Here is a 27,040-nt window from a genome sequence, read left to right on the forward strand (position 1 = left end):
CTCTATTCTATTCAGCACTTATTTGACTTCTCACTATTAAGAGTGGTAAGACAGACTCAACAACACAGAATGTAACACCACCAGACATTTTCTGTAAGCTGCTAAGTTCCTCTAAGCAAGAACTTGAGCTGTTGCAGTCTCACCAGTATTGTGCACTGAAGTCCAGAAAATTCTGAGTTAGCGTTAAAAGTAAATGAACTTCAGATATTTCAGCTGTGGAAATGCGCAGCAAAAATACCAACATACTCTTTAATTGTTTAATCTACTCCATTGTATCAAGGGGAATGAGGACAAGAAATAAATATCATGAAAATCTGTTAAAAATGTTTCGTTTAACCTTAAAAATGTTGTTAAAAATTAGCAATAATAGAGTCCCAAACCTTACTGTCATGAGTTTTTTGAAACTCATGTTGAATGCTTTGGTGTAGCCTGATAAATCCTTTTTTATTTACATTTCAGATTTGTTGTAATTTTGTCTAAATCTTCTTCTAAACTTTTCTTCTCACAGCATAACTACTTATTCCAATGTAACATATAATCCAGGGCTATGTAAAATCAGATTTTGGTTATAACTTTTCTATATAGGGGTTGTCTTGCTGCTGCAGTGGGTACTAATCCAATATAATGCAAATGAATAATAGCTTTTGCTAGGGTATGTTTTCTTTTATAAACGTAGACTGGAAAAAACAAGCTGAACTGACATTATTTCTTGTAATTGCACTGGTGACAGTTTTTGTCTCAAGATATTTCTGCCATTACCAATGTCAGCTTAATTCCAAATTCATGTAGTTTTGGACAAAGATTTTTCAAAGCAACTGGCGACATCTCAACATTGCCATATCCAAACTCACGGCACTGTTCAGCTAGAGTGTGGAACTTGACTTGATCTTAAATTCAAATCCAAATATGAAAAGCATTACTTTTTTTCAGACTGAGATGCGAAAACAAATTACACGAATAAGCAAACAAACAAGCAAAAAAATTACGAAGCTGTTTATGTGTTACAAGAAATCACATACCTAACACAGCTTGCTTCCCAGCATCTTTTGTTTTTTCTTTGCTGCGAGGTCGTAAGTGGCACTTTGCATCTTTAATTTTAAAACGAGCTTTCTGCTTGATTGGAGGGGCTAAAGAATCTGTTGACGTAGACCAAAAAAAAGCCATTGTTTGTGATGCAGATGAAAGGAAGCCTGAAATTTATTTTTGAAAATAGACTTAAAAGACTTTTTGCAACATAGAAAAAACACAGATCAAGAGCTATACACCTTTTGAAAAGGGATCCATTTGCATAAATGTATTATTTCCCATAAGCACTAATGCTTGAGCCCAGACAGATCAATGGATTTGCCAGTATTGCATATGCTCTGCATGCACTCCTTCCATCCAGTACGCCTGCACATCTTTGTTGGATTGGGTGAATTTGCCATTTATAATAAGTAAGGTTCACTGATAGTATTTTTTTTCTGACTCTGTGACTTCCTATACTACTTGGCTGTAGCTCTGGCTCTTGCTAATGCCAACCAGTAGTAAGACTGACTTAATGGAGTTTAATTGTTGACAATGGAAAACTATCCACAGAAAATACCTTTATTTGATGGTTGTCTATAGCTTGTAAGATTTTTTCTTCAGCTTTAGATCCATGCCAGTCATTACTTTAAAGGCTCCAAATATGCAGTGCTTAAAAAATGCAACTGCTGACTGACTTCCTCACAAATTCCATGGTGTGAAAGGTATGGCATGGCCTGTCACCTTCCTGCTCCTGTAGGCTGCCCTTTGGAACTGGAGCAGGTAAAAGGGTGTTGCAAGTAAGTGATGCAATGGGGAGCAACCCTGAAAGCATTATAGAGGTTATCTGCCCCTGTGGCACAGGCAGACAGATGGGCTGCTGTGTTAACTCCACAGCATCATACTTCGTATTGCATTCCAAACATATAACAAGTACATGGCTAGAGAACAGGGAAACTGGAGAGAAGCATGTCAGGTACTGATATGTAAAATGGGCTGATACTTCCCTCCAATGGATGCTGTTTCAACTGCTTCTAATTTTGCCAGACTTCATCTTCTAAAGCTGAGTTTATTTTATACTGAGTATCAGCTTTTGAAATTTTGAAATGTCTCTGCAAAATAATCCAGCCACTTCTGTGAACAAGAAGAATTAAATACAAAATGTGCTTATAAAAATACCGTAACCTTTCTGGTTATAGAGATGCAATGCCTAGATCCTCCACACTCCTCAGCAAGGTCTTTGTAGTTGACCACCAAGCAGCATCGTTGCCTTTGGCTGCTGTGCTCCTGCCGGGCTTCTCATCTCCTAGTCTGTGTCATTTTTATGTGCTCACTGTCAGATGTTGGACTATGGAAAGTAATTTACTCCAGAGCTTGCCCTTGTTGAATGTAACTCTTAAATCTGGCTTTGTGTACTTCAGAGCTGTCTATCTTGCATGTCCTCAGTTGTTTATGAGACCTCCATCACTTACTTCCCAGAGGCCATGGCCCAGGTGAGTAGGACAGCACCTACCTGCGCAGCTGGGAAGGGTGGCATTGCGCTTCTGCTGAGCCTTGCCTTGCTGGACAGGAACACCACAGCTCAGTGTGTAGCTGTTCTCTGAATCTGTGAAGCAGAATACAGTCAGCACGCACAGCATCAGCCTCACAAAACACCTGCTCTGCTTGGCACTCTAAGCCAATGTGCCATGTTTGAGCACACTAATACTGCCAAGTAACGAGACATTTGAAGTGATGAACTCGGATTTTAAATGGCTGAAGTAGCTTACCAAAGGCTACTGCTTCACAGCATTGACTACAGTTTGTTTCTTTCAGCACTGAAATGTTACATTTCATAAAGAGTTTGGCATGAAGTTAGCTGACAATTAAGTAATTCCATGGCACACAGATCAGAAATATTTTACTGTGTTTGTTCATGGCAGAATCCTTGTGCTTTAATCATCTCTGTTATTTATAAAGTAAATCATATCCACTAGTAAGAAAGCTAACTTCAGATTGACACATTTTTTGGCAGAAACAAAAAATAACATGCTAAGAACTATGAAAGAGTTTGCATACTGCACAGATTGAACTCTGTATTGGTGCATGCAAATTAGATAAATGCATGGGTAATCTCTGCTAAAATGAAAATAATGTGTGAACAGCTCTGCCGCATATAATGCCAGGACTAACATGAAAAGTAGAGACATCTTTGTGGAAAATAATCCTGTGTCAGAAAGAGAACACCTATTAAAAAGTAGTATCAACCTCCATCCCACTCTGCTGTCCTGCAAAACTGTGTAGATGAAAATTACATGTAGCAAATAATAAGAAAAGGGAGGGGAAAAAAAACCACAGTGAGATGCCTGATTTTCCATAACATTCAGATGAATTACTGCCAACAAAATTTATTGAAACCCAGCAACTGCCAGGAACAGAAGCACCAAATAGTGAATGGGGGTTTACCTGTACAGCCTCCTGAGACAGATTAAGTTATACCCATTCTCTATGAGACAGTAAGGCAGGTTTTAAGCTGTTGCTACCTCATTCACTGATCCATGGTGTCCCTTGCTGAACTGATGGAAGTTTTATGCTACTGTGGCATAAGAGTTTGATCGTGTGCTGGAGCTGCCACAACATTAAATTGCTCAGGTTGTCCCAGCACTCCTCTCCTGCCGCTGCCTCATGCTTTGCTCTCTAAACCAAATTATCTAGGAGGAACCATACATTTTTCAATCTGTTTCTACTCCTGCTTGATCACACAATTTCAGGATATGTTGGGACATAATGCAGAGTCCACCATTTTAAGCACATGGCTGGAGGGGCTCAGAGCCTTCTATTCATAATGAAAAACAGTGCTTAAGAATTAGCAGGGAAATCAACTGTTCAGTTTTCCCTCCCCTTCTGACTAAGTAACTTAATGTATCAAAATTTTTCTTTTCCACATTTTAATTAAGACAGTTGTAGGTTTTTTTTTTTTTATTTGACTTTTTTTTTTTTTTTCCCAAATGACAACTCAGATTAAACAACCAAGGGCCAAACCCTTAATGCAATGGCCAATCAGTTCTTGTATTTAATCATGTGCATGTTTGGACAAAATTTAATTTACAGTGAACCTTTGCTCGCTTACAGTTGTCCATCATAAAAACTGAATGCAAGAGTCAGGTATACATTAACAGAGAAGAATCATCAAGTCACATTCTAGAGAACTATATCGCTTCAGAGAACAGATATTTTGTACAAACCTGGAACAAAAAGGGTATTGGAGGGGCATGATAGGAAGCAGCTCTCTATTCCTCCTGTCTTACTACATACTAGTTGAGCCTTGGGAGTTGGTTTGGCATTTGGGAGACATTTCACCATCTCTGAGGACAAAAAAAGAAAAATCAGAAGCAGCCCAAACCAGAACTCTGTGCATCCACTTCTTCACAACAGTGAGAAAGGAAAGGTAGAAGTGGCATTCAAGAAAAATTACAGGTGCAGGCATTTCAGAAATAAGCGTTTAACAGGAGAGAGAACACTTGGATCTTGAGCTTGGACTTGGAAATGGATTTTTCAGATTTTTAGGTCTAGGATCTGAGTCTTTTATTACTATCTTCTTTTTTTGAGACTGTTCAGGTCCAGAGCTGCACTTTGAAATGCAGTATCTCTAATTATGAGCATTATGCTGCACACGCAATATCATTACAGAAGCAACAGGTAATATTAATGACATGAGAAGTCCTGTCCCCCTTTTTTGGAAGTCCAGCTCTCTAGTTCAATGGGGCAACTACAACAATATACACAAAAATCCCTCTCACAAAGTTCTGTTTATTTAGATTGCCAGTGAAAGCATTTTCCTTTTCTCACTCCAGTTCTCACAGGCTTGTATTTCAGTGCCAGGCTTAAGCTTCTGGTAGTAGAAAACTTCCCATCTGGGCAAGGATGAGGCAGCAGATGCTGAGATTGGGAGTAGATAGTCCCATCAATCCTTTCAGGCAATGTCAGATTGCCCCAAGCTATGGTACATAGATATCAGCTGCTCCTCATCAGCACCCACCACACAAGGCACATTGCAACTCATACAATGGGTATGTCCCGCTTCTCTTCATGGCTTCACAGCAAGATGAACGACAGAATATCCTGTAGGTCTTACTCACAAACGGCTCTTTGTATTTGGGTGAGGGACAGTTTGTGGTTTAGCTGAACCTACGTGACACTGTTGAGTTGCCGGACCAGTTCTCTGCTTCACCCTAAAGATGATGGTATGCAACTGATAGTTAAGATACTGCATTTATTTTAATTTGACATCTTTTGGTACTCAAGTATTATTTAAATACACCTTTCCCTTTAAATGACCAGATGCATTCTCAGCTACAGCCAGTAGATGCCATCGCTATCTGCACTAAGGCAGCCTCACTGTTTACTTTCCTCCAGTCATCTCCTCCAGAGTTTTAGTGTTTGCATTGACTGCTGGCTGTAGCGCTGGGCACCTCTTTAACCAGATAGTTCATGCTGTATCAGATGACTGAATCTCAGGCAGGTGTCTGTAGAGCAGTTCTTGCTTCAGCCCTGTATAAACACATGTTCAAGTACATACGCTTTTCCTCTGACTGGTCTCTGCTTCATCCAATCATGCTCACCCTGCAAAGTAGACCTGGCTGACTCCTGTTTAGCTCCTAACTGGCCTCGTTGCTGTGGAAGTGCCATTTTTCCTACCCTCTACCTCACCACTGGACCACAGCAAGGTAGAGGAGAGATCAGAGCTTAGCATCTGAATTCTGTAGGACAGTTTTGGGTTGGCCAGACTTCGGGAAGAACTGACTGAAGTTGGGATGAAATAGACCAGTTGAAATGTGGTAGCTGGAATGAGCCTTCCTGGCTTGGCCTGAGTACAGAGGAAGGATCCCAGGAGCCACCATTTGGATTGTGTTCCTGGCCTCACTGCTGGTTAAGTATAAATTACGTGCAAGTCCTTTAAACACATCTGATGTTCACATCTGAAATACAGCAATAACCATCCTCTACTTATCTCCCTCCAAAGGCCTTTAATGTTGCTTTGGTGATGTTTGGAAAGATATTATTTCTTTGGACTGAGGAGACAAACACAGGTGCAAAGCGTCATTTCTGAGCAAAAGAGGATTTTGTTACAGCAAATGCAGAACACAGCAGGGAGATGACACTTATTTTAAGCCTCATTAAATTCATCAAAGAAAACAGTGTGCATTAATGGAAAAGAGTGTTCTATTTTCCACCTTCCAACTGAGTATTCCAAATAATGAACTAGGAAAATATTTCAATACAAGCTCGTACTATGGCAAAAGCATTCTCAGTAGGTTGACAGAGTTCTGTGGTCTAACAGACCTTAGAAAACGTTAGTCTTTACTGAAGTTTTACAAGTTAGTTTTAGGTTAGTTTACAAAACCTTTTCCAGAGGGCTAACTAGTACACTGCAAGGTAGATATAGTGGACAGTTAATTAAAAACAAACCCAAGAAGTAACCATTTCTTATTTCTATAGTCCTTAGTTCTCTATATAGCAGTGAAGGTAATGTATCTGAATGCAAGTGGGGAAAATGAGGTTCTTACTGGTAGTTAAGAAGAAAGTCAGTGGCAAAGGCTGAATGTCAGCTGAACCACTTCCAGTTATAAAGTGCTTTCCATACTGCTCTATCCATGTAAATGGAAGAAGGTCACAATCGCATGATGTGAGAGGCTGGTGCAGTGCTCTCTACTCCAGAGTACAGTGCTTTCCCTCAGTATGTCAGGAGATTCCCTTTTAAATAAGGCCTCTCCTTTATTTTTGTGTCTTGCTCCCAGTTAGTAATAGCCATCAATTCCTAATGTATCCATAAAATATTTGTGGTTTAAGGAAGCAAACAAAAAAAGCAACAACTTAAATTTGACTATGAAAGACCTAATGTATGCCATTCTCAATAAAAATATGAAAATTGAATTAAAATCTCACAGAAATGTAGCCATAACCAATATTTGTCATGTTTCAAATTGTGCTTCTAAAAGAAAAAATAATCTACCTAAAGGTTACACAACAACGATTGGAACAGATACTCAGATTTGACACAAAGTTAGTGGCACTTGCAGTACTTGTTATCACTTGAGTCATCCTGGGGCTTGTACTCACTGCAATTAATACTTCTCACACAGCTACTATTGGTACTTTATAATAAGGAGGATATTTCTGGAGAAAACTTGAACAACAGGGGTATGGTGTTGTGAATGTATATATTGACTTGAATAACATCTTGTAAATAGATATTTTAAATATTCTAAATTACTCTTAAAGGGAAATAGAGTTATATTTGAAATTATACAGCTCAATATCAAAAGACCATAAAAAAGCAGAGGATCAAACTATAACATACATAATAATGTAGGAAGGCTTACATTTGTGGGCACAAGACTCATAAAATAGAATTAAAAAAAAATCAACACATTCAACATATTTCTCATTCTTCAGTCCACCTGCAGCACTCCTCAGACAAAGTTACAGGTTTCTTCACTCTTCTAGAGAAGAGGAGCAGCACCACAGCCACCTCTGAGTCATTCTGAGACTTACACACTTACCAACGCAGTCCTTTTTATTCCAGTGCAGTTTCTTTCCAGGTGGACAGACACACTCATAGCTTCCCATTGTATTCAGACACCCATAGTCACAGCTGCCATTGCTGATGCTGCATTCATCAATATCTGAAAATTAGTTAAAATTGAGAGGATTATTAACAATGTGTATACAGTATCTCTGTATATACCTTACACACATGTACTGTACATTGAAACGTTGTGTGCATAAAAATATCTGTACCTACTACATCTTCTACATTTACATCTATTATAAATGTGTAATGCAGACAACAGTCTTGTCAAACAGTTCGGCATGCTTTGCATGCATTTGTCCCCAGACACATGCACAGCTCCTTTTCCTGGAATGATTTACACATAACACAGAATCATAGAATCATAGAATTGCTCAGGTTGGAGAAGACCTTAAAGATCATCAAGTCCAAACACAACCTAACCATAGTACCCTAACAACCCTCCACTAAATCATGTCTCTGAGCACCACATCCAAATGGTTGTTAAACACATTCAAGGATGGTGACTCAACCACTTCCCTGGGGAGCCTATTCCAGTGCTTCACAATCCTTCTGTAAAGAAGTTTTTCCTGATATCCAACCTAAACTTCCCCTGGTGCAACTTATGGCCATTTCCCATAAGGCCATATGACACAATTAAGTTACTTGTCAGGATTAGTTACACTGAAATTCTTGGAAGTTCTCACAAGATGCAAAACATTCTTGAAAGTCCGTGCAGCATTGGACAATAATGTATATTACGTTATATAGAAAAATGTCGAAGGTTTGATTGCTCAGACTGTAGTCTAATGATAGGCCTCAAAATGTGACAGTAGTAGAAAAACTGTCACTGCATGTATTTCTAAGGCAGGTCAAGCCATAAAGGCTGACAGGCTGAGTGCCTGCCTATTTTTCCAAACCATGCCTGAATCATGTCTTGAACTCCAAGTGCCATGTGCCTGGCTCTGAGTGAATTTCCATGGCCTGCAGGGATGGTGTTAAGAGTTTAGTCAATTCTCCCCAGTCCCCAGCTCTGGAGCCTTGTGACCTAGTCTGAAGTCAGATGTGAGTTACAGGTAGGAACCAAATGAGGGACTAGGTTCCAGTGCACACTAGGTGCTACACCAATTAACAAACACAAGCCTAGTCCAATTAGCCACATCTTCTTCTTCCACCTGTGGAAGAACAGCAAGCACCCATGCAGCAAGCCTCAGAGCTGCAGGCTTCCAATCTGTTGGAGTTGTTGGAGAGGGTGCAGAGGAGAGCCACAAAGATGACCAAAGGGCTAGAGCACCTCCCCTATGAAGACAGGCTGAGTGAGCTGGGCTTGTTCAGCCTGGAGAAGAGAAGGTTGCAGGGTGAACTCATTGCAGCTTTTCAGTATCTAAAGGGAGCCTACAAACAGGAGGGGAGTCAACTCTTTACAAGGGTAGATAACAGCAGGACAAGGGGAAATGATTTTAAGTTGAGGGAGGGAAGATTTAGGTTGGATATCTGGAGGAAGTTCTTTACAGAGAGAGTGGTGAGGTGATGGAACAGACTGCCCAGAGAGGTTGTAGGTGCCCCACCCCTACAGGTGTTCAAGGCCAGATTTGACGGGGTGCTGGGCAGCCTGGTCTAGTACCAAATGGGGAGGTTGGTGGCCCCGCATGTGGCAGGTGTGTGGGGGGGTTGGAGATTCATGATCCTTGAGGTCCCTTCCATCCCAGACCATTCTGTGATTCAGTGATTCTGTTCTGAGGCTGCTGTGTATACACTGTGACAAAAATGCTAGGCCATTGTTTTTTACACTCTTCAGGGAATAGTTCAGGTGATTTGAGACACTGAAATTTCAGTTACACCCAGCTCAAGCTACTCTAGCTTTAACTGTTTTGGTTCATCTTATCACCTCCAGATCTAAAATATTCAGCTTAAGAACGTGTGGCTCAGTAAACAGATCACAAAGCAAGTAAACAAACAGATGAGGAAAAGTATTTCCAAACCTCCACAGTGTGTCAGCCCATACAAAGTGTAGCCTTTATGGCAGAGACATTCGAAGCTTCCAGGGTAGTTGATGCAGGTGTGATCACAGGTCCTTTCAAACGAACATTCGTCAATATCTGAATTCATAGAGAAAGCATTAATTAGTTAGAACTCATTTTAAATGAATGGCCAGGATTTCACAGCCAGCTGCAGTATCTTCTTCCTGATAAGCTGGTAGATCTCATTTCAGGTAAAATCTGAATAAAATCTGTTTCATTCCTTTAGTCCCTTATAAAGAAAGGACTCTACGCAGAGGAAGGTAACAGAAGACTAAACATGAAGACTGTATTATAAATATTCACCATTAGGTGGCAACATTTAACTTCTGTACCTTAATATCCAGCAGCGTTGTGAGGATATTAAGATTTTTGGGGAACTCAGACTCCCTGCACCTAAGACACAAGAAACCTGGGTCCAAAGTCCACATTCTACATAATTCAAGAGCATCTGGCCTCTTCCCTTTCAAGAATCCAGGCATCTCTAATTATTGCTGCACACTAATGTGAAACTCCTATTTGCGCAGTCTCTTCGATCCAGCAGATTATGAAGAAAGCAATTAACAGCACATTACTTCAAAGACAGTACAAAGGTTTTGCTGAGCAGGGCAACATAAAGGTTTATTTGACAGCAGTCCTCACAGAATGGACTTGCCAAAAGCTGTTACATTAAAGGTACTTTAAATAGCAACGTGTACAAAATAGCAGCACCTCCGAGTGAATTTTGTCTTCAAACAATTGATATTCCTAAAATCTGCTTCATTAGCTAATTTTTGTTAAAAGGTCAGAGAAATTAATACAGTGGCATCACTTGAGAGTCATACATTCAGAAGTACCTCTCAAAAACAAACAAAAAAAATCACATTCTTACAATACTCCTGAGGGATAAAGGAAAGGAATAGGATTTCTTTAATAGCTTGCACACTTTCTAGGGTTGCTCATTAAGAACATTAGCTGAGCAGCACCATTACTTCACATAACTCAGACTTTCACACTGTACATGTTCAGGAAGGCATGTGCATGGAAAATGTGGAAAATCACATACACTTAACGGTATGCTACCCCATTCCTATATCCAAGTATTACTTATAAAATTTTGATGTTTAATAAAACATTCTAGATCTGCTCTTGCTATTATAAATGCAAATACTTCAAGAACTATAAAATCAAGCTTTTATGTATGTGTACATAAAACCAAAGGCTTTGTGAGAGTTTATACATGAATTTACAATGTTGTAAACAGATATATTTTATATGACGTCCAATTCTGAGTGTTTAAAAACATGCACAGAAAGAGAATTCACAACATGGAAAGCTACTGCTCAGGCAAATGTGTAACATGAAATGAAGTATACATAATGAACAGAACAATCTACTATACAATTTTATGTGTGCATCTCGACCACTTGCTATGATCACGTGGTATAAAAAGACAATTGAGATTTTCTTTATTTTTTTTTTTTGCATCTATTCATTTTTAATCCATTTTCCTATATCGCTATTCAAGTTGAGGAAGTAATTTCTTTTTAAGGTTTCCTTTATTTCCTTGGAAATACGAGGCTTTTGAATACACATTGATGGCAAATTGTTTCAGTTTTCTCCAAATGAATATGTAAAGTAAAATCATTTGGGAATGAATATTGGAATTACAGTTTTAAAGGATTTTTTACTGCCTAACAAGCTGAATCATACATCATAGCTTCATTCACGTGCAGCCTTGTTCACTATAGCAAGAAATTTGCAGAGGTAGTTCATTTGCTGGCCTCTGACTTACCATGGAGGGATCTTGAAGAAAGGATAACTTCACATTTCTCAACAGTGACCTTATCCTGTATTATTTTATTCAGTGTGGTTTATGTGCTGCTGCCACACGTACCGCTTTGTGCTGTTATGCATCATGGCACAGAACTTTACAGGGTTTTCTTCAAATTAACAAGGAGCTGTAGCCTCCCTGCCTGTGTAAAGAGCAGTCTGTCTAATAATAAGACCAGTCATCTGCTTGCCAAGCAACAGACACTTGAGATAGACAAATGCATTTCCATTGCATGAATTATTGCACGAAATATCAGCTGCTCATAAACCTACACTGCTTACACTGGCTAGCAGAAACAAACACTTTTATTACAATACAAAGCCCACTCTAAAAAGCTTTTTTTAACCATTTAAGCCTCTCATCCCACCAGTGCCGCCGTTCTCATAAATCCAGCCCCTGCTAAACTCAGCCTCTTGCTTTGGCTGATCCAATGTGGAAAGCCTCCGCACAGCCTTTCCCCTGCTTAACAACAAGCCCTTGTCACCCTCTGCTCCTGCCTGCTGAGGGCAGGGCTGATGCTGCCCAGGGATGGAGCTTTCCACAGCGTAGTGCCTGCAGAATCACCAGTCCCCTGAGGAATTCAGCACTGGCCATAGAAAAGGGAAAAGTATGCACCACATGCTCTCCGCTAAAAGAAACCCATGGTGTGATACAGGATACTCAAATCCTCTTGCATTTCTTTTTTCATCCCTTTTTAAACTCTGAAATCTGTGTTCTAGGTGCTATTATCTCTTCAACTCCCAGGAACTCTGAAGTTGGCCATCACCTCTTTGTAGTGCCCTGCAATACTTCTCTTCATGAAAAGATGTGTTTATTTCCCACTACTCCCACGACACACTGATATCTTGTATGCGGCTGAAGATCAGGGAATTACTCTATTCTTCCATATCCTCAGTTTCAAATTGTGCATACCACACAAATGGGAATGAATGTAGGTATCCAATCTTCAGCTCTTTAGTACAAACACACCTATGCAATCTGTCAGCGTTATCAGCTGAAGAGAAGCCCAAAAATACAAAGGCAGGTATGTTGCAGGTTACAGCTGAAGCAGTGGGGGAATGAATGAGTTTTCTTTTGGCTTTGTGGTCAGACTCACCACGAACACATGCACATGCTCACACACACACACTTTTTTTTTTTTAATTGGGTCAAAGTGAATTCCTCACACTGAGAAATGAACTTGCTTGGTTTGAGGTGCCTTTAAAAGTGACTTAGAATTATTAAAATTAAGTTTTTGAACCATTTTACCGTGAAAAGTCAAAGCGTTTTGTTTTCAAGGAACTGCACTGGAAACTTGAAGTTCTTAGACTATTCTAGTTGAATTTGGCATGCATTCACAAATGGGCTGATCTGTCACAGAATCTTTCAGAATTGCTAATGCTAATCTTAGTTTGCTAGTCCGACATCCAATTCAGCACATTCTTTTTATTTTTTCTTTACTCAGAAATTCCAATCACATCGATCACTATTTTCAACATATGTGAGACATCTTCGCAGTTTAACTGTTTGAAGCTTGTGAGAACTACAGAGCTAAATTCATCCCTGATAATACAGGATGAGTTTCCTGCTGGAGGCAGTTTTTCTGGTGATAGCACATCATTCTAAGGTGAGGAACACTATACTACCAGAGCTGACAACATAGTGGAGGTGCCAGTTTCAGGGACTGGGCAAAGTGATCTGAAAGATCCCTTCCAACCTCCACCGTTCTGTGATTTATGTGCGCCCCGGACGCCCCAGACCAACCTGAAGTACTCCGTTTATGGCACCCTGTGCTGCTGATTGCTCTCCTCCTAGTCAATGCTTCCATTACATCAAAGAATCAACTCTGAATAAAATCCAACATCTCTTCTATCAATCCACACTTTCATCTCCAAAGAGAGAATTTGAACAGTGCAAGCACTCCTTCCTTTTTGCCTAGGAGGGGTTCAAATTGAACAGATTGTTCAATGGTTTAATAAAAGAGTAAGATTTTCCTCTGCTTTTGAGGGAAGTGGTTGTTGCCAGCGGCGGTCGTGCTTAATAATATTTGTTTGGCCCTGTTTCTATTATTTTAAGCCAGAACTTTGGATTTTTTAATTAGTTTTTCAGCCATATATATACATATAAATTTTATAAAATTTCACGCTTTCACACATTCAACATTAATGATACTTATTTTTCTTGAATATGTTTGTAAGTGTGTGTCAGATTGTCAGTACTGACAAGTAAGGTCTTCCATTTACCTCCAGAAGGGGAGATACCTCTGAGCTATTTTCTTCTAGGCTTCCTTACACAGTTATGTCTCAGAGGTGACCTGAAGGAGCAGGGAGAAAGCTGCTCAGTTTCCATGCTCAGTCCCTGCCTTTTCCACTGATGCTGCCAGCAGGACCCCAATTACAGTAGCACTAATTGTTCTGGTGGTTTGTGTGATGTGGACTCTGACTCATTTGTGACTGTACAGAGTAGGGCATCAAGAAGCCATCACACAGCAATGATTTTTGCTAAGTCTGAAACTGAGCTGGATTCCTACCAGCAGTTCTGAAGTGAAAGGCTTCTTTCTGTACTCTGTTTCCAGTTCCTCAAATTCAGTACCTTATATTCTTGATTGCCATTGCTTTTTTCTCTACAGTAAATTTTAGAGTAATTAAAAGAAATCAAAGACCAGAAAATTTTAGTGTAACGCAGAACTTTTCAAAAAGCATTAGCATTGCTAGCAAAGTGCTCAACACTAAATATTTAAAGATGAGGCTGGTAAAGAACATGGCAAGGGGAAATTATTATTTGATGATGCTATTTGTGCCATAGAGAACAAGACAGGAAGAGCTTTGAGACAATCAAAAGCTATGATACAGTTTTAGTGTGGAGAACAGATTGGAACAGTTCTGGGCACTGTGAGCAAAGAACCAATCTAATATTTGAGTTGCTTTTATTCACTGAGGCAAGATGAGACATACGTACTGGATTACAGCATATATGTAAAATATATTTATTATTTAATAATAATAACTTAAAAAATTTAATATAAATAAAACAGACTTTTTTTTTTGGGGGGGGGCACAGAAATAGAAAGTAAAACAAAAAAGAAAAGGAAATAAGTATTTCTACTATTGATTCCTTCATCAGTGAAAGTGTCTCATGACACCCTGAATGCTGACAAAAATGGTCACAGTATCACATTAATACCTTGAGATGATATCACAGTCGTTGTTCCATACGCTCCCAATCTTTCCCTAAGTTAGTTAAAATAAACCTTCATTACGGCAGCAAAGACATCTATATTTCACAAGCGCTGCCCAGGATGCTGTGAAGCACATGCAAACCAAGGAATACCTGGCTTTCAGATAATCCCTAGGCTGGAAGTGATGGTCCTGGTGTCCCACTAGATCAGGACAGCGGGAAAGCAGTGTGTGTGACAACAGTACACAGCCTTATTTCAGATTTCTCACAACCTCTTGTTTATTTTTAAGCCCCAACCAAGTGCAGACTCAATGTGGAGTACCCCACTCAACCGATCATGCACACAAACCAAGCCCAAGGTGAGGCAGAACGTTTGTGCTCACATTTCTCAGCCTCCAAGTCACTGGTTTCTCTGAGAAACAGAGCTTTTCCTTTTTCTCATTCATTAAGCACACATACATAGAAATTCTAAAGAACTGTTAGATGATGTTTTTAAAATAAACACTAATGCTTTTTTATATGTATATTTGGCTGAAAGTTATTTTCTGTCTCCCCTTCCCCCCCTCCCCTCCATCCTCTGATTTCTGGAGGGAATTCATACCACCCATGTAATGTTGTTCACCTTACAGCCCAGCCAGAGTGGTTTCCAACAGCACTTGACAGACATTAGGGAAACCACATATCTTAATCTGAGTGGTTGCTGGACCACAGGGAGTCATGATTCAAGCTACATTCTCCAACAAATGCTGGCTTAAATTCACTGTTGGGAAAGGTATTATTTTGCTATAGCCACCATATGAGGGGTTTCCACCATAGCTCAAGTTTTCTGATCCACAGTGACTTAGTCCTGTTCACAGTTAGTAAAAAAAACATCCTCCATCTGAGAATATAACTCTCTAATATACATCCAGCACCAAGTAGAAGGAACGGCATATAGCTAACTTCTTGCATTTCACTGTCTACAAAAACAAAACCAACGAAGGGGAAACATGGAAAGATTTAGTAATATACACACCTCCTGCTTCACTGCTTTCCCACTGAGTGCTTCTGAAGCACGCTAACAAAAAGGGAAAGGAAAAAAAGAAGGAAACTGGAAAGCCATAACCCCAAACCTTTAAAAATAATTGAAAAACCACACCCATTTAGGCTTCCCACTGCATTACTCACTTGCAATCAAACTTGCTGCTGAGACTTAATTGTTAATAACATACTAATGACCGACAGAAAAACAGATCTGGCCTAAATTGTTATACTTCAATGTGAACATAAGTGTCTAAGTAGCACAGTCACATCTTGTGTTTCAGAAACTTAAGTGGAAACCATCCATTATGAGTAACACTGACTTATTTATTTAAGAATTTTATCGTTCACAGTTAACTACGCGATTAGTGACGACCAAATGTAACATGCTAATCAGGGAATGAGAGATTTCTGAAGGAAATTGATTCTGCTTGCAAGGAAATGCACTTTTTATTATAGAAGACTGCTTCTCAGAATGCAAAGTGGTAATAAAGCAAATAAATCCATATAAACTGCAAAAAAATACTGCAAAATATACTAGGAACAGATTAAATAAATAATTAGAAATCTGTGACTTATCATGCAAATATGCCACAAAGGAGATAGTGCAGTAGAAAATGAAATTATTATTACATCAGGGATAGGCACCAAATTTTGCAAGATTTTGGTTCCTTCCCACTCTAGTAGAGGTCAGACAATTGCTGCATGCATTATTTAAGCCTGTTGCTAGGGTTCAGATCAGAAACAAAGACTTGTTCATAGCAAATTAATCCGTTTCCCCAGTCTAGATAAAGCATTTACTTGAACTCTTGATTCTACTCACAGCAAACAATGTCTCCAATTTCTGGCAACAGATTTAGGCAGAACTGCTATAAGCAGGTCCATACTTTTGCCACATGGGAACCATGGAAATCAGTAAGGACCTGCAGATGTGCTTCCAGACACATTCCCACTGGAGGGCTTTGGGTACAAGTTAGCTTCAGCTCTGTGACACACAGAAGATACTTGTTGTCTCAGAGGACAAGGCTTTCTAGTACAGCAGCAGCTTAACTTCAGTAAACAGAGACATTCCTCTGGGTTCACCACACTGAGGCTGCTCTCTTGCAAGCCAGTTGCAAGCCCAAGCTTCTGCCACAGCACTAGGGTCTGCACAGACCTGGAGCCTGCCAGCTCTTGCAGGCTGCATGAGCAAGAAGACAGCGCCCTGCTGAGCAGCCATATGCCTTGGCAACCAGACCACAGTTTCCATTTGTTTAGGCCAGAGTGGCATACAATGTCTGGAGTGTGAAGCCCATCCCTTCCAGTCCATAGCTGTAATAAGGACAGCAAGTGTAATAATCTACATAGCTCTGCCTCACTGTCTTAGTAACCCTCAATGTCTGTTTTTATTCAGTACATTGAGATCCTGGAAACACCTTGTCTTCACCTCACTTACTGGCTATCTGTAACCCATAATAACCTCAATAACCCTTATCTCTGTTCTTGAGGCTGTCAAACTGACTCTTATATCACTCTTAAGAAAGGCTAAGTCTCTCTCTCTTTGTACAGTCCTAAATGCAATATTAATACCATAGCTTTGGTGCAAGTGCAGTTTAAGGAGCCACAGTTGTCTCAGTTGTTTGTCATTTATTCTGGTCTGATGATTTCACAGACTCATATTTTGCTCTAAGGAATACCTAGACATCACCGATTTCTCCTTTTTTGTGTTTGCATTCTTCCACTCTGTTTCTGAAGTTGACTAATATCCTCTAAGTTATGTGTGATAGAAACCAGGTATTTATTTTGATAGAATGAGTTTCTTTAATACCAGCAAGATGACCATGCTCATTTAACCTGACTTCCTGCATTTAAGCAGCAACTAGCATTTTTGTTTGATAACCTATGAAAATATTTCTATCCCAGAAAGGATGGGATAGATGTTTTACTGAGATAACCTCTTAGACACTTACATCAGCTTAATTTTTAGTGTTAAAATTAGTTTGATCCTTTTTAGTTGCTAAATCTGGCAAAGAATAAGTAACTTATCTTAAAAAAGTGCAATGCATACCTGATTCTTTCAGAAACCAGCAAGTACCTCTCAATATATTTCTTGTAGTATTTTGCTGGGTCTGAGGTTACACACAAGAAAGTAGAACTCAACTAAGTAGTTCCCTTGGGCTGGCTGGCTGCCTCTCTTAATTCGTATAATCAGAGCAACGAAGTTCAGAAGACAGTAATTATCCATCAGCTCCTTCAGTGGTTAGAGGATATGCAGCAGTCAGATCTATCTTTGATGCAGTGCACCAAGGGGACAATTCTTAAGCCAACAAACTCATCACGGTCACTAACATCAGAGCAGCTGGTTTCCCACTGTTTAGGCAGAAGTTATAGCAAAAGGAACTGCACTTGGAAAGAACACAACAGTACCATCGGGAGAGTTTTTAAAGGCAAGTGGCAACTTGTTTCCTTTATCTTTGCTATCACACCTTATCATAAGAGCCCAGTTGCTCTTTCTGGAAACGGCTGTGCTGTCTCTGGGGTTTAAAAGCAGAAGGAAAGCAGGTTAAACACTGAGAATTGGCAATAAAATTGTAGGTCTAAACTGTTTGCCCCCTCTCCAGAGTAAATACAATCCTTTCTTTAGGAACTTTTCCAAAGGAGTTTTATGTGATCTCACATACCAGCAAATTAATTTTCCCTTCTCCTCTCCATTACTTTCAAAAATTCCCTATTTAATTTTCTTCCACACAGTCCACAAGCTCATTCTCTTCCACAAGCTTCCCTCAAGACTCTCTTTGTGTTTGCAGAAATGGGGCCGCAAGACAACCTCTTAAGGCGGTAAATATCTGTTCCCTATGTGTTCCCCTTAATGCATGCGCCAAGTCAACTGACCACCATACATTGCTCTTCCTGTCAGCACTGCAGAGACAATTCTGCTCCCAGTAAGTACTGTTTTGTTCCACCACATGTATCAGCCACAGAACTATTTGCTTGCTTTTGGATCACCAAAAGATTTGCCTTAGGGGCTGGGAAGATTTATTGTTTTGGATAAAAACTGCAGAATTTGGCAATTTGAGGCAGGCAAAAATTGGCAGCTAACTTTGGAGTCTTTGGGAGTATCTTTGACTACAGTTGGTGGGATTTGGACCCTTTTTTTTTACGTTTCTATAATTAAATACATAATCATCTCCGCCATCATCATTACATTATTATTTCTCTGTTGTTTGGCAAAGTCAAAGTTTTTTGACTTTTTTTTTTGTTCTGCAACATTATGAAGGACCTCACCACATTCTCTTTTGTAAGAAGCAGCAAACAAAGAATAATGGTAGAAGACTACCTGATAATTTCTCTTTCTGGCAGATAGTAATTTTCTGTAGTATTTTAAACATGGTAGCATGAAACTACTTGCTAAATCTTGGTACTGCAAGGAGAGCTGGAGAACAGAGTGGCACCTTCTGCTCGTAGGAGTGGAAAAGGAATTCGGCATCAGGAGAGCCAGGTTGAGCTTCCCTCTTCCTCCACTTCTCTTCAGCTGAGCTGAACTGGTCAGCAGCTCCAAACAACTGACAGGGGAATGAGAAAACTGATGCTGGTTACTAAGGCTCTGAGAGCAGAAGGCAACAGTGCTTTTCACCTAATCAGAAACATTTGCTTCCTCCATGCAGGCACTTCACCTTGTCACTCACACCAGGGAACATATCTGCATTTCTCCTTAGCCTGATGTTTCCCTGTTTCTGACCATATTTCAAACAACACTGCCATGGCTTCTGTCCCAATTTGTGAAATCACTTGACAGATAACCTCAGTCAACTTAGCATGTGATTTACTGACCAGCTGTGCTGGTTATCTGAGTTTCTGGAGCTGGGGAGAGACCACAGATCCATGCTGCAGCTGAGGATAGAGCTGGGAGCATGCACATTAAGGTGCCTATACGTCTGTGGCACTCTTCTCATATCCTGTCTGTACAGACAGTCTCTAGACTCCTTTAGATTGAGTACTCCCGTATCACAAGTGAAGAAATTTCATAGATTCACAAAATATCCTGAGCTGGAAGGCGCCCATGAGGATCACTGAGTCCAGCTCCTAGCTCCACAAAGGACCACCCAAAATTCAAACCCTATGTCTGAGTGTGTTGTCCAAACAGTCCTTAAACTCCTGCATCTTGGGGCCATGCTCACTGCCCTGGGCAGCCTGTTCCAGGGCCAGGACACCCTGTGGTGCAGACCCTGTCCCTAACCCCAGCAGCCTCTCCCCTGACACAGCTCCATGCCGTTCCCTCGGGCCCTGTCACTGTCACACAGAGCAGAGCTCAGCGCTGCCCCTCCGCTCCCTGTGAGGAGCTGCAGCCGCCATCGGGCCTCCCCTCAGCTCCTCTGCTCTGGGCCCAACACACCAAGGAGGCTTCAGCTGCTTCTCGTGTGTTTTGCCCTCCAGATCCTCCTACACCTTTGCAGCCCTCCTGCTCTGTACTATTTTTATGTCCTTCAGATATTATGGTGCCCAAACCTCCACACTGGCATACAGTTGGCTCTTTTGACTGCCTAGGTACACTACTGACTCATGTTGAACTTGCTGTAAATCACAACCCCAGATCCCATCCTATGGGCAGCCTTTCATTCCCCAAACTGTATAAGACCCAGGGCTGTCCTATCCCAGATGCAGAATCTGGCGCATGCTCTTATTAAACTTCATGACACTGGTGACTGTTCTCTTCAAAGGCCACTCTACCCCTGAGCGATTCAACAATTCCTCCCAATTTTGTGTCATTCACAAATTTACCCAGTATGCCTTCAAGTCTTGTATCCAAGCCACTGACGAAAACATTAAAGAGAGCTGGAACTAAAATGGAACCCTGCAAGACCAAACTTGAGGGATAGGGAAAAGGGACAGAGAAGGCAGAAGAGCCCTCAGCTAGTGGAGTAGAGTTTGCAGAGAGACTCATCAATCACCAGAGACAGCTCTGGAGGTACTTAAAGAAGTTAAAAAAAGAAAAGAATTACTTTTGCAGGTGAGAAAGATTGCTGGGTCTCTTACAGAAAAGGAAAAAATCCTACTAGCAACTAGACAGAATGGTATAAAATTAGTAAGACTGCTCAAGGTCACAGACGTGAAGGGAGCCAAGGGAGGTGTTCTAAAAAGGCATTTGGAAAGGAAGATTTAAAATATAATTACTGTTTTTCACTATCAAGCTCACTGCACTTAGCTTCACCACAAGTCATGGCAGTTACTTTCATCCTACTTTGTCTGTTTATTGTTATACTTGTGAATAACAATTTTTAAATGTACTTCTAAAGGATTGTTAAAAGATTTTAAAATCCTTATAGTGATCTAAGCTTGAGTAGTGCACAGCAACTAAAACACAGAAAAAGCCAATAGTATCTAAACACAGAAAAAGCCAATAGTATCAGAAATATATAAGCATCTTTAACAGTACTGTGCATTTTTAGAACCCATTACTTTTAAAATCAATAGAAAATGAGCTGAGTAAGCACCTTGCCATATTTTTCCTACGAACTACAAAATCTACCCACTATTAGATGAGGGAGAGCTGGGACTGCTTGATGAAGGGCCACGAGTTAGAGCAAGACGGAGTAAGTACATTTGCAACCTTTCGGTGATGACAAACCAAAGGAAGGCCAAAATAGCTATAATAAATGAACCTGAGTTAAAACCCTATCTCTGAATGCCTAGTTTGGAGAATGCAAATGCAACTACAGTCAATGGCATTTTCAGATAATTTTAATCTGTTATGTAGGCTAGCACCAACGTAGTAGCACTGCGGGCATCAGAATGTATAGCTTTCTGATGACAGCTCTTCTCAGTGCTCTGTGTGAGCATTTTGGCAATCATCATTGCTACACTGAAGGAGTGTGCATGTACAGGCTGCCACCCCCAACATCTTTATGATATTCATGTTATTAGCTTAATGGTCTCACGAGATTGTGTTTGAGACAGGCTTTTCAAACACAAAATTATTTCTAGTAAGAAAATAAAAATCCTCTTGAGCCAACTCACTTGTATAGGCCAACTCACTTCAACATGAGACAGTTGGATACAGCCACTCAGTGGGGCAACACAAGGGCTTCCCAGCCTTAAGGCTGTTGGAGGGTAGAATCTGCTGGAATACAAGTTGAAACAGATGTAGAAAGAAGAAGGCAAAAGACTCATGTGTGATGAAGTTTCTAAAACTGGAGACTGAAGTAATGTAAATGCTCAGACAGTCTGTACACTTCCTAAACATAATCCTTGTTTTTGGGTCTATGTTTACCTGTCCTAGCTCTTTCTCACCCCTCCCACTCCTCTCCATTACATGAGGGCTTTGTTGTACTCAGGCTTCTCAATCTGAGGAACCCAGTAGGAGGCAATTGGCTTTGGCTTATATTACGTTTATCCTCTTACCATTGTTTTGCAAGGACAATATAAAATGAAATTAAAGTCAATACTTTCCCAACTTTTTTTTTTTTTTAAGAAAACAAAGCACTTTAATCAAAACATTGCCAAGATTGCATAAGCAAACATATCCTTTTCCAAAATCAATCATTTTCCAAGGCAAAGGCAAGTTGAGTTATCTACTGCTATTATGGCAATAAACTATGCTACAATGTCAAGTGCTTGGGGTAGGAAAAGTCACATATAAAGAGGAGAAATACATTAAAAGAAACTTCAGGCAGGTTCATTTGTTTTCCTACAAACATAAACATGTTTAGTAGGACTCTGCTCAAACCTGTACTTACACAGCAATTTTGTAAGAGCAAGTTAAAAACCTGATGAGACAAACAAAAAAGGCTTTAGCTCAAGTGAAGAATATTCCCTCTCTCCTGCAATACATTTGCTTTTTAGATGTATATCTGGAAAGAGAAAACTTCTCCTTGCCAAGCTGTCTCCATCACAGCTGAGTAGTGTCTGCCTTGAAGAAACAAGGGACTACTCTGGGTCAAAATATGCTCTAGCGTTATTTGATGGTGCTGAAAGAGCAAGTATAACAACAGTTTCAGTTTTCAACCGAAAACTCAAATGCAGCACTTCACCTCCTGTTTTCCCGATCATGGATCCCCAGCTTACTTCAAGCTCCTGATGGCCACTTAATACACAAGAATTGCTGTTCAAAGGCTTGTTTAAAAAGTAGTTAGAAACCTTAAGATCCAGAATCTCGTGCCTCTGCCACACACTTGTTGATTGCCTGCCTGTAATTCATGATCTGCCACTGACTCCTGTGCAACTCTGCACAACATTTAGTATAAAGGATTCCTGATCTTAATTAAGGTGATTTAATGAGAGAGAGCTTAACATGGCATTATCTCAAAGTGCACCACTGAAATATTGGAGAATATATACATATTACATACAGTCTTTCTGTGGTTCTTTTTAAAAGCAACTCCTATTGGATTACAGCTTTCAGCACGATTTATCAACATATTATTGTTTGTGGAAGAATACTACCTTCCTGCTCAAACTATTCCAAGGCTGACTCATATCCTGGTAATTCATTAATACATATGATTTTAGCCCAGTAAAATAATTTCTGCACTATACATACAATAAATCCTACAGCATCAAATGAAAAATATACCTCAAGTTCTCTTTCTAAGCACTAATGGAACATTTTACTTGGCTTCCCACGCACACCACCACAGGGAGGGGAACAGACAAAGCTGTAGAAAGCAATTTGATAGCAATATACGTTAGAGAATTTAACACGGGAACGTAAGAGCTGCAATACTGCATGAGACCTGAGGTCAAACTAATCTAGTATCTTCCAACAGTAGCCTGTGTCAGAAGCTTCATGGGAAAATAGAGGTAGAATAATTTGCCCCAGCTGCCCTCCCCATAGTAAGTGTCATCCCATTAGAAATTGATTTAAAGCCTAGATTGTGAGGTTTAATATTTCTTCCAAGCAGCAGCAATCAAAAAAATTAACTTACGATAACTCTGTATGTGCTGTAGACAGGAAAACTGGAGGTGGGGGGAATGTATTTGTTTTCATGTTTCAGCAGACATAATTGCTACAACCAGCATGGGAGATACTATCACTTGGCAAACAAACCTGTACTGGCTAGAACTGCATATAATTTATGCCTGAGGCATTTATTGTTTCTGGGTATGATCTTGCAACTCTTTTTTTCTCACAGAGGCAGACTCTACCACTATTCACAATCTAGCTGACACCAAGAGCAAGCACCATGTGTAACAGAAAGGGTTTGAGATGTATTCCTCCTTTCATCAACAGTGCAACATGTTGCCTCTCAGCAGTGTATTTTCTTAACCTGACACTAGCAACAATATGGTGCCTGTCGTAAGTAAGACATTTTCATAAGGCTTGGTGACATTCAATGCCTAGGAGAAAATCTGCATAGGGAATGAACATGATCAGTGGCGGGGAAATTATCTCAAATTTCCTTCCTGGTTTCTAGAAGCAGCTCCCAGCATTGCCTCTGTTGTGCCACTGGTTCTCATTGGTTCTTGGCCCACATCTGCAGCTGAACTGGCACAGCTGTCTGTATACTAAGTGTGAACAGAACCAGACCTACTAGGCCAGACTCAGGTGGAGTGGCCGCAAATCAGCCTAAGGAAGGAAATGTATTTTATATCTTACAGTATGGCTATCTGATGTGGATGAATGTAAGAGTGCATAAATGCAAAATCACTCTCCTGCATGTGCATCACACAAACGTGTATTGATACAGGATAGCTTGAGTCCCTTCATACCGTTTTCTTACTACTCACTCCTGCAAAGGCACTGACTTACTCTGTTCAAGAGTTTAATGGGTTTAATGGGACAAGGACCAACAGATTCCCTTAGTGTGACTGCAGTGTAAGCACAGTAGCCTGCTGAGTACCACAGCTTTCTTAATAATAGAAGTGAAAACTAAATGAAGCTCTGTATATTTCTCTGAATACTGAAGACATAAAACTTACAAACAAATGCATATGCAAACTCAGGTAGAAGTCAGTGAAGGGATTTATAAACCTGCTAGCTCCTCACCCGATGATGCAGGTTATCCCCCTGTTCCCCCCCATGATCCCTGTTATCACCTTCCTTTGCACCGACACAAGGAGCAGCTCCCTTAAGGCTTGCTGACACTCTGCACCAGTTGCAGCCTAGTCCTGACAATGAGTCTAACATCCTGAGTGAGAGGTATGGATGGGTTCAGGTAAAACTGTATATTTTAAATATTAAGAAGAAAACAAATACGCAAAGCAGTGACATTTCTGTTGGTATCTTGTTTAGGTCCTCCTACCTGGCTGTGAAGCTGTGACAGAACAATACTGTTGGTGCCACTCCAGAAAGAAAGAAAAGGCTAAATAATACTGTTTTTATTGTAAATTGGCTTATTCTATTTATTTAGTGAGGGAGAAAGGGAGAGAAAGGGATGGAATAACACGAAAGCTTTTTGACGTTTTTCACTATTGTGTTAGCTAAACAATGACATTGGCCCATTGAATCTGAAGGGCCTGGGTTTCAACCATTGTCTTTCAAACTAACGTACATAAAACATCAGATCTAGCACTGATACAGATCAGCTGAAAGATTTCATCAGTCCGTTTACTGCTGCTTAGTGCAGCTGTAACCACATTTCCCACAGCTCTCTGCCTCTGAGACTGCACTAGAATATACTCAGCTACTGCTCAGAGCATGAGGAGTCACAGGAGCAGCACTATGCTAAAAAGGTATTTTGGCTTGACTGGGAGAGTTATAACATAGAATTTCTCCTTGTTGGTATCACAAGGAATTTTCTCAGGTTTTTGAAACTGAGATACAGGATTCAGGATTCTCCCTGTCCTCCATTTTCACAATGTAGTGTGAGAAAGAAAGGGACAGATATTCCAGCCCATGCATTCAGTTAAGTACCTTAACACTGGTAGCTTTGTCCTGTATAAATCAATGCAAGTGGTGTACTCTCATCCTGCGACCTCCATCAGGTTATTTGACTGGGACAAGGTCAATTGCTTTTCTGGGTTACATGATCAAATGTGGGTCACTGTTATGTAAGCCAGGGGACAAAACCGTCTCTGCCTCCTTTTTATTTTTTAATTTGGTCCATCTACATCCAAGACATGCGATGATTCAGTGCTGCTGGTGTGTATACATCAATTTACTTGGGATTAAACTGGCTCTGTCCAGCCATATTTATCATCAATGCTTCCATACAGAAGAGTATAGAGAGTTCTTTGTAATTTATCTTTTTGAGCTTCTTTAGGCCAAAAATAATTCCCACAAACACTTTCTATCATTCCTTGTATGATTAATCCCTCATTTCATACCCATTTTCAAAATGAAGATACAATGATACAGTTGACCTTGGAAGTGAAGGCTAATACTACATATTTTGTACAAGTACGTGAAAAGACACATGCTATGAGGTATGATTAGATATTTGGTTAATACAACAATGTTTCAAGATCAGACTTGTGTGATCTTTGGATAATAGATAGTTGCTGTATTTTTCAAGGTGCTGGTTTCTTTCTCTTGTTCTGGAATGAAGCTTCTCCCAACAGGTATCCATCAGCAGCCCTATGTGAAGCATCCTTCTAACATACTGATCATAGGCTCATACACGTCTAATCACTTCAAACACTCTGAAATGAAATCCTACTTGGCAATAAAAAAGTCAGCCCCTCATGTAACAGTATTATTTTAGGCCTGAATTACGGTTCTGTGACATAGTGGGATAACAAAGCAGCCCTGAGGTTGGGTTCAAATCTTATTTCAAGTCTGCTCACAACCTGAGAAACAAAGACAACCTGCTGGGCAATATTTGAGGTGTTTTACAGGTCTGCATTGCAATATGCTGGCAGAGTTACTAAGGAAACTGCCTCAATATCTGCTCACGAGATACCTGGCTCTGGCCATTACTTGCAGTTGTTCTACTCCACGCATGTCAAGTTTTTGAGGAACAGTTGTCTGGAAGCGAAGCTGGGAAGGCAAAAAGGAAGGATACAGTGGAGCACATAAGAAGCACATTTGTTTTAAAAGAGAGAAAGACGAGTCCAAATACACTAATGTGACAATGGATGTGCTCATGTCTTTCTCTTGTATTGAGAAGGAAAAAAAAAATCAGTCATACTCAAGCTTTTATTGGTTATTCTGTAGTGCTATAAAACCACAAGCATCTAGCAACATGTGCCCATAGAAATTTACTAGAGCAAGAAGTCAATATATAATGAAGCTAGAGAGCCAAATTCTGTTTTGGACTTTGTGTTGTACAAATCTACATCACTGAATTTCTGTTTGACAGACATCAGTACTACCAAAAACAGACTAAGAGGCACTGTGCTCTACTGCCTGGTTACAAAATAGTAATTGCACTTGTTTAAAATCTGGTAGGAGAGTACTACAGAATAATCAACAGTTAAACAGGAATACATATTGAAGCAAAAAATGCTGTCACCTAGTGTGTAGTTCTTCAGGTGCTAGAGGGGTACTTTCGCCTGGTGAACAATCATCTCCTTTACAATGGCTGTATCAACTGAAATGGCTACTTAGACAGCCTTCTTTAA

The 27,040-nt window shown here is 40.1% G+C and overlaps 1 protein-coding gene across 10 annotated transcripts in view; it reads right to left on the minus strand.

Moving 5' to 3' along the window:
- The window catches only part of SCUBE1 (signal peptide, CUB domain and EGF like domain containing 1), a 210,023-nt gene that overhangs the window by 22,132 nt on the left and 160,851 nt on the right, over nt 1-27,040 (minus strand). For all 10 annotated transcript variants that reach the window (XM_085232512.1, XM_085232532.1, XM_085232490.1 and 7 more), the window contains 5 exons: nt 9,538-9,654; nt 7,548-7,670; nt 4,230-4,349; nt 2,519-2,611; nt 1,020-1,136 (listed from right to left, as the gene is read on the minus strand). In XM_085232512.1, the coding sequence (XP_085088638.1) occupies nt 1,020-1,136; nt 2,519-2,611; nt 4,230-4,349; nt 7,548-7,670; nt 9,538-9,654 (570 nt within the window). The remainder of the gene's footprint in view (nt 1-1,019; nt 1,137-2,518; nt 2,612-4,229; nt 4,350-7,547; nt 7,671-9,537; nt 9,655-27,040) is intronic.

The sequence above is a fragment of the Meleagris gallopavo genome, chromosome 1 (assembly GCF_905368555.1).
Source record: "Meleagris gallopavo chromosome 1, MGAL_WU_HG_1.1, whole genome shotgun sequence".
In the NCBI taxonomy this organism is placed as follows: Eukaryota; Metazoa; Chordata; class Aves; order Galliformes; family Phasianidae; genus Meleagris; species Meleagris gallopavo.